This window comes from Gouania willdenowi, chromosome 10 (genome assembly GCF_900634775.1).
Source record: "Gouania willdenowi chromosome 10, fGouWil2.1, whole genome shotgun sequence".
NCBI classification, from domain to species: Eukaryota; Metazoa; Chordata; class Actinopteri; order Blenniiformes; family Gobiesocidae; genus Gouania; species Gouania willdenowi.
The window spans coordinates 38,475,491-38,484,325 of record NC_041053.1 but is presented as its reverse complement, the minus strand read 5'-3'; the positions used below and the strand labels follow the sequence as shown (position 1 = coordinate 38,484,325).

The following is an 8,835-nucleotide window of genomic DNA, read 5'->3' as shown; positions in this document are numbered from 1 at the left end:
AAAATTACTCTGAAAAACAGAAGAAAAAATAGCCCAAAAACAAACCAAAAAAAAAACACATTATTCAGAAAAAACAGATTTTTTTTAATTTTTTTCCAAGTGAATGCAATACGCTTCCGTGAAATTGTACTTTTAAAAAGCAAAAACACGTTTGACTTGCTCAACCTTTATGATCGATGCTCCCTTTCTGATTGGCCCCTCCCACAATTATTTTGTGTCTTCCCTCAACTCACCTTCGACTTTAATGCAACTTTAACCTACAGTTTACTAATAAAAGTAAATAAAAAGGTAATGCCACATATAATCCTAATTATATACACATTATTTGCAACAAATATAATATTAATGTTTGATTTAGTAAATATCTCTATCCTACATAATAAAACCTTTATTTACATCGTCAGTTTGTCAAGAACAAAACGCTAAAACTATTTTTGAATACTTTGAAATAACTCCCACGTCAAAGTTTGTTGACTAATAATGTGAACTGTTTTTAAAACAAAATGATGTTTTTTTGTGTATGTTTGGTGCTGTGTTGCTAGTTTGGATGTTTTTCCCATATTTACATTGGTTGTGAACAATAAAAACGGTTCTATCTACAGTAGTAATGCTGGTTTCTGTGATTAAATACGTTTACACTCACACAAGACGTATGAGCATGTTTTTAACTAAATAAATAAATGTTAACCTACGTCTCAGATCCAAATCAGCATATTCGGCCTCTACACTGAGGCGGAATATGCTGAGTAAGGTTAAGTTCTCCGGCGCTGGATGCAGTTGGATGGTTCTAAGGTGGCATTGGATGGATTCCCTGGTTGTTACGGTCGTTGGATGCGAGGGTCTCACAGATCAGCACTTGGCGGACATGGGGAGGAAGAGAATGGCCTTCTGACCCGGTCCTGTTCTTTTCCCAGACTTGTACTGGCCAGTCCGCTTCAGGGCACGTACATGTTGGGGTACTTCGAGATCGGTAGGTGGTTGTAGTTGTTGCTCTCGAGTCGCTCGAAGAAGTAGCATTCGTCTGTGGCTCGTCTCTAGAGAGCGGGAAAAAAGAGACGAATCAGTGTTTAACGGTGGAATTCCACATTCTTTTAATTACGCCAGTGGTTCTCAACCTTTTGGTGAAATGAGAATAAGAAAGTGGTTAAAAGTAGCAAATTATAGTGGCAAAAAACTGAGAAAAAGTGTCAATATTGGAACAATTAGTTGAATCCAGCAAATAATGGGCATGAAAATGGTGAATGTGGTTAAATTGGCAAAAAAAAAGGTTAAAAGTGACAATAATGGGTCAACATTAGGTGGAAAGGGTTTTTAAGTGATAAAAATGTCTTGGAAGTGGAAAAATGTGCAGAAAAGGCATTGCAATTTGTTGAAGTGTCAGAAATGGGAGTACTGTAGGAAAAATGCATTGAAATGAGCCAAAATATGGCAAGAAAAAGTAATGAAAATAGGTTAAAAATTAAGCAAAAATTGGCTCAAATTGTTAAAATAATATTCTTAGTGGTTATATTTGAAAAATATAAACATTTGTACTTTTTCCCTCTTTTTGCTTCTGTTTGTTGTCTTTTTATTAAGCTAATTCATTGTCAATCTGCTTCATTTTAGAGACATTTCTACAAGTTTGCTAGTTAAAATCCCTTAATGCCAAATCGGACCATTTCAAGCTCCCAATTCTGCCTGCAGGAGAAAGTGAAGATTACAGTGAATAAAATCACCAACTCATTCAGTTGTAGGTATCGCAGAACCTTTAAATACATAAATATATCACATGATGGCAGTTATTTTTAATCTCAAATTGTTGTGTTGAGTGCTCTAATTTTTTTCAGAATCCTCAAATTATTCCCAGAGATTTCCCCAAATAAATAAAAATTGGTCACAAAATCAAGAAAATTCAAGTGAAGATCCTGCAGGAACTGATATCTGTCACTAATTGCTTGGATATCGTCGCTGCGTTACATATTTTAAATACTATTATATGTGGAAGTGCAAACTCGGGCACATGAATAGCAGCCAATAATATATATATATATATATATATATATACCATATATTTGGCCACTGAACTAAAATGCCTTAATGAATTAAAGGTATTTTGTTTTGAAGTTTTTTGTCCCCAGAGTTTGATATTGAATAACAATGTAAGGCCAAATATTACGTGTGTAAATAGTCCCAGTAATAAAAAAGACGCCTCACTAATTTCTGGCGACCTCAAGGACTTTCTTTCTGTAAAATTAGTTTAAAAAAAAAAACCCGACATATTTGTTATACTATGTGTTGTTACAAATACAGAATATTAGTGCACAAAGTGACAATATGTGCACGCTCAGATATTATTATATGGCATTTTATTTGAACTACAATTATGTTTGAGAAAGTGAAAGTATAGAATACAGTTGTTTGAGAATGTATGTGGTGTTTCAATTTGAAAAAAAATAATAATAATTTAAGCTCATTGAACACTGTATGTTTATTTCTGTGATATTATGTATTGTTTTTTTTATTGTGCAAAATAGATAAATAAAAATACATAAATAAATGCAATTAAAAAATTTAAATATACTTTCAATCAGTAATTTCATTTTATTTTATTAGTAATAGACATTTCAAATCACGGGTCACGGAGTCCACTTCCTCCTCCAATGATGATAATATTTAAAAAGATTTTAGATTACAAATCTGTTTTTTTTTATTAACTCTGACAGACTTCCTGTGTAACGTCACACGGCCTTTACTCCCACCAACAAGAGCCTTTTGTTTCAGCTCGAGCTCAGAATTTGCGAGTCAGAACAAATCGTCTTTTACAGCCCCCCAAAAAACACCTTCATTACTTCACCAGGAAAAAGCGACGACATGCAAAAGGAGACATCATCCAAGAACTTTGTGAAATGTTCCCCTCAATGTCAAATAAGTGGAAGGGTAAAGGTTTAACAAGTTTGATTAAAGCCAAATTGAGTTGGCTGGGTTTACGTCCCAAAACAAACTCCGGCCTGATGATCCCAGCCTGCTGGGTCAGCACCATTTAAAGGTGATGAAAACCCTAGTAAACTGCAGGCAAGCCACAGATTATCAATATCAGATTTTGAGTACGGCAATAATTAACGTGAGGATAAGTGGGTAATCCTCAGAGAACATGGAAGGCTGAAAGACGAGGAACAGAGTGAAACGATGGCGGAGGCTGTCAAAAATTCAGTTAATAAGAAAAAAGAAAAACATTGCATCCAGACAGCATGAAGATGTTGGTAATTATTTTTTAAATAATTAATTATTTGCTCCATAAGTGAAAAACTGATGTTGAAAAATGCCATTTTTGCATTGACTCCAATTGTTCACATGAGAGCGAAATTCAAAATGCTGTAAAATATTCAGTTTTTGAGTTAAAATTCTAATATTTTAGAACATCATCTACAATGTCTCCAAAATGTTGTCATTTTTTGATAAACTGACTGTAAATGGTAATGTAAATACATTTTCATGTTCATCAACTGAGCTAAAACTGTGGGAGGAGAAAAATTGTATAAGTTTTACAGGTTTTTTAATTTAAATTTATTATTGTTATTATTATTATTTTTTAAATACAATGATGGACTTCATAATTTGCAATATGGTTAAAATGTACAGAAATGTCTTCATTATTGGGACTACATTTTGGTGAAAGTTGCAAATCTGTAGGTTAGGGTGAGCATGTAAAGGCGGATTTAAAACGGCTGTGAAAAAAATCAGTTATTAGGGAAATAAAATCTAAAAAATGCATAAATCGCATTGAGACAGCACTGGAGATGTTGGTCATGTGTGTTAAGGTTTTTTTTTTATTCAGAAAACTGTTCTTCAGGAAATTTACTTTGATCATCTGCTGATTTCTTTGAAGTTTCCTTTGATGTTTCCTTGACTTTCGCGTAATAATTCCAGCAAGTCCTTTTCGTCTTCTTTTTGAATAATATGTTATGGTTTCATTTATTCAGATGACAGTTCTTCAGGAAATATACTTGGATCTCCCGACATGTTTGACTGTCAACTACCAGCCTTCTTCAGAGGCGTCTGTCAAGGAAGTCAAGGAAACATCAAAGAAATCAGCAGACAAAACCTTAACATATTTTTCAAATAGAAGACAATAATAATCCTGCTGGAATGATCACGCTGAAGTCAAAGAAACATCAAAGTGATCAGCAGACGCCTCTGAAGAGGACTGGCAGTTGACAGTTGACAGTTGAAACATGTCAGGAGATCAAAGTGGATTTCTAGAAAAACAGTTGTCTCAATAAATTAAACCTATTATAACATATTATTAAAAAAGAAGACAAACAGAATGTGCTGGAATTGTTGGTCATGTGGTTTTTTTAACAGTGATTTATTGGCTCCATACATGAAAAACTCAATTTTTTTAGAGCGAAATTCAAAAATGCTGTAAAATATTCAGTTTGAGATAAAATTCAGATATTTTCAAAACATCATCTACAATGTCTCCAGAATTTTGTAATTTTTTGATGAACTGTATGAAATGTAATTAGAGTTAAACATTTTGATGCAAAAACTGTGGGAGTTTTATATAAGTAAGTTATAATACATTTTACAGTTTTTTTTTTTTTGTTTGTTTTTTAAACACAATGATGGACTATATAATTTGCAATATATTTAAATGTACAAAAATGTCTTCATTACTGGGGCTACATTTCAGTCAAAGTTGCAAATCTGTAGCACATGAGGTTGATTTATTGTGAATTTTCCAAAGTTTGAAATTTGTAGATTTGCAGTAGAGCCACCTACAAAACTATTGGCTTGTTTTTGCAGCCGAGTCAATCTGACAATGAAACTGGACCTTTGTGCAAAATTTGGTGATTGATTGCACATCGGAAGTTGGATTTCCTCTGAAGAAGAAAAAGAAGACGACGCAGAATAACAACTACCTGGCCCCTAATTAAAACTAGTGTTAAAATTCACCTTCAAACTCCTGACATCTCTATCTATTCTATATTATATTATTTTAATTTATTAACACCAATGAACAAAGGCAGCAAAATTAAATAAAATAAATATTTTGGTGACCAACACAGTATGAGATTAGGGTCATAATTTAAACAATAATGTAAATTAAAACTGCTATAGTGCTGAAAATAAGTGGAAGTGCTTGTTTTCTTAAAGTTTGTATTTGTCCTTTGCAGAGGAAAGGGTTGAACTTTTAAAATGGGGTTCACTCACTGCTCCAAACAGCCGTCCGTCTCTGTTCATGGCTAAATATCGATTAGAACAAACTCCTTTGATGACCACTTCACCCAGTGAGGTCGCCTGCAGCTGGAGCTTTACTGGGAGACAAGAAAAGAAGGAAGAGGATCAGTGCAAATGAACTCAACTGATTGATTGTGGAATATTGAGGATAAATTCAAATCTGCGGAAATGGTTTCAAACAATAAAAACAGAACATTAACACCTTAAAGTGGTCCATAACTACAAAAAAATAGGAAATACTTTAATAACTCCATTTAACTCCATTTACATCTAAAATTGTAGTTGAACTTATTTTATTTCTGTTTGAACAGATTTAATTCCAGATTACAAATTAATGTTTTGCTTATCATGAACACAAGTCACATTGCGTTCATCACTTCCAGCCATCGTGTTCATTAGAAAACGACTGCAACGCCTGTGATTTTGGGTCTTAAGAAGTCATTTTATTCATTTAGGTGTAATGTGGTGCAGACCTACATTAATTATGCTCTTATTTAACAGTTAAAAAAGCTTTATTTGGGTTTTGTTTGAGTTTAAATAAGCCAACGATATCCTTAAACTAACAAGGGGATTGTGTTCAGGCATGTTTCCATAATCATTCCATTCACCCCACGTGAGCAAACAAACAGACAGTGTGCATGTCCTTCTATTTGGTAACAGCCTTTGCTAAAAAGTGATGAAACCAACTGAAAGGAAGCAAAAGGAAAACCCCTTGGGGTGAATGCAAGTATGCGTGCAGAAGTTTGCCACATTAAAATGTTGCATAGCATCTGTCTGTTGTTATCAGAACGCTTTGAGATACAGATCTAATGTGTATCTCTCTCTGCCCTCTAAAGTGTGAAGTGGTGTGTTTATGGGGTCAATGATATCACACGGTTTGTAGATACGGGAAAGCTGATGCCAAGTTTTCAAAGTGTCATGGCTAAACTGGAATTTAGTCATCGAATCCCATCAAGATCTTAGATTAATAATGGTTAATGATTCAACGTGAACACATTCTTTCAAAACTCATTTCCCGTCCTTCCTGACACGATGCCAAGTTTTCTCCCCACTCTGTTGACATTACATAATCCAATATCACACAAACAAATTTAACTGGAAGTCACCAGTGGTAATTATACAACCCTAAAAATAGCCCCTCTCTCATTGAACCCTTTTCCGAAGGCATTTGTTTGGGCACACACGGTTGAAATGTCACACTGCATCTTAGTCATCACACTTCGGTATGTGTGTGTGTGTGTGTTCACAGTGCACGATCCATGCCCCACCCCCCCACCACCACTTTCCTTATCTCGGACTTTCCAACTACACCTGTAATGGCTACCTATAAATACTCAGTTGCGATGTGACACAGGGACATTTTGGCCAAACTATTAGCAGATTAGCTCATCTAACCATCTGAAAGCATATAGACGAACCATGGGCTGTGTTTGAAATGTCACACTCCATACTATACACTACAAACCCAATGAGTATGCTGTCTACTATATACTATTAGTATGGATAGGATGATGAGCGTTCCCACTGAAGTATACTTCCAAGTTTCCCAAGATGCATTTGGAACCTACTACGACAAAAACCTTGTTCACACTGAGGCTAAATATCTCTGTTGATTCTCCACCTTTACTTTGAAAGTTCTGAAAACATTTGAAGTGAGAAAGTGACCAAGCAGAATATCAACATGTGCTCATTTGATCCATAAAACTCACAGAAACACATTTAATCCCTCCATTTTCATACTATCTAATGCAAGAGTGTCAAACTCATTTTAGTTCAGGGGCCAAAAACAGACCTGTTTGACCTAAAAAGGGCCACAGATTTTTTTGTGGGAAAAAGTGCCCTGGTTTGCACTTCCACGTATAAATGATATTTAAATGATAAACTATGTAAGTATATCATTCCCTGCAGGAACTTCACCTAAATCTTCCTGATTTTGGGAATTTTTTCTGTCATTTTTACTTTCTCATGTAGGCCTGCATCCTCTTTCATTACGTACATTTTCCTGTAATTTGGCTCCTTCTCTGCATCCCTGTGATAATCTCAGCAGTATGTCAAACTGACGATGACCTCGGAATCAGGAAACTCATTAGTTTGTCTTTTTATGTTGACCAATAAGACATCCTAGTGACTGGACATTTGTCACACTTCCCACTGGTTTGGTAAACCTGAGGAGTGTTCAGCCAAAGTGGGAGTTCTAATAAACTTTCCAACAAACACAAACTCATGTGCATATTAGGAAGTGGAGCAGGCAAGCTGGAAAAACTTTGTATCATTGTCTTGCCTGTTAAAAGAACATAAAGAAGCTTTGTGCAAAACACTGTGAGGGTGCGGTGTACTTACTGTACGGGTCGTTCTTCTCCCTGATCCCATCCACTCCTCCATCTGGCTTTAGCCTCAAGAAAAAAGCCCCCGTTTTTTACAGTAGTAGCCCTTTTGGGTTCTTTGAAGGGTCCCGGGGAGGAAAGGAAATCCGACGATGGCGCCGTCTTCAGGTGTAGCGGGAAAGAGTTGTGATTTCACCAGTGGCCATATCCTCCTCTTTACCGCTTTCTGGCAACTGCCTGTTTCTGCAGAAAGCCCTAGGTGTGGCCCTCCCACCTCCCACTAACTGTTCCCTCTCCACAGAATGATTCTACTTCACATCTCAGATGTCACTTTGCCCATGCAGTCTTCTCTCAGACCTTTGAGGCCTGAGGACTCGATAGTAGAATATTCTCTCTTCTCACACCGTATGGAGCAAAGTTGACCAGTTTAGCTGCTGTTTGGAGAGCCGGCCACTTCTTCACCAGTTTCTCCAACTAGAGCGCTGGGGGGTGCCACGCTGGTTCCCCTTCGTCTCTTCTCTACTCCTCTTCTTGTAATGAAATGTTTAGCAGAGGGCAGCTGGCTTTAGATCTGAGGAGGAAGGTTTTCCCTTTTGGGGCCTCAGTTCGCATGCGCCCTAGCAGCACACAATGCACACATGCTCACGCCCCCCACTAATGCTCTGTGATTTAGCTTAGGACATCCAAGCCAGGAGCTGTGAAAGAAGGGGGTGTGTGGCTTGGACCAGGACCACTGAGATCCTTCAGTGAACGGTAGCAGTGACCAAGTAAACACAACCAGAGTTTATTTCAGTTCAGAGTTCAAAGTCGTAGTCCGTTCAACGAGCAAGTAAAAGAACAGAATATGGAAGCAAAATACAGCTCCATCATGGGTTTGAGGAGTGGGATTCAGAAGAAAAATGTGGAATCGTGTCATGCTTGTGTAAACAACCAGAAGAAATGGTTGAAAACTAACTGTGAACAGATATATTTCAATGACCTGCAGAGGTGAAAAGTAACCAGTTTTTCTTGCCGGTCTGTACTTTACTTGATTATTATTTTTTTGGTCCTTTTTTTCTTACTTTTTTGAAACAAATATATGTACTTTCTACTCCTAACAATTTAAAAATGAGCTTGTTACTTTAAAGACCTTCGAAGATGACGTCACGATGTAAAAAGACGCCAAACCAACAACTGCGAAGCTGGAGGAAAAGCTAGTGCTCGTCAACGTGCTAACATGCTTTGGTTTTATTGAGCATTTGCACTTTTTGTTTTTCTTGACACAATTTATTTACAAATTGTATATGAGTGC

General features: G+C 36.4%; 1 protein-coding gene across 1 annotated transcript; it reads right to left on the bottom strand.

Annotated features, from left to right (window-relative positions):
* Nucleotides 1-36: 36 nt before the first annotated feature.
* fgf2 (fibroblast growth factor 2) lies at nucleotides 37-8,484 on the bottom strand. Its single transcript, XM_028459298.1, is given in 7 exon segments — nucleotides 37-944; nucleotides 947-1,034; nucleotides 5,194-5,297; nucleotides 7,561-7,648; nucleotides 7,650-7,682; nucleotides 7,684-7,722; nucleotides 7,724-8,484. Coding segments are annotated over 7 exon segments (474 nt in total). The 5' UTR covers nucleotides 7,751-8,484; the 3' UTR covers nucleotides 37-849.
* Between the last annotated feature and the right edge of the window lie 351 nt (nucleotides 8,485-8,835).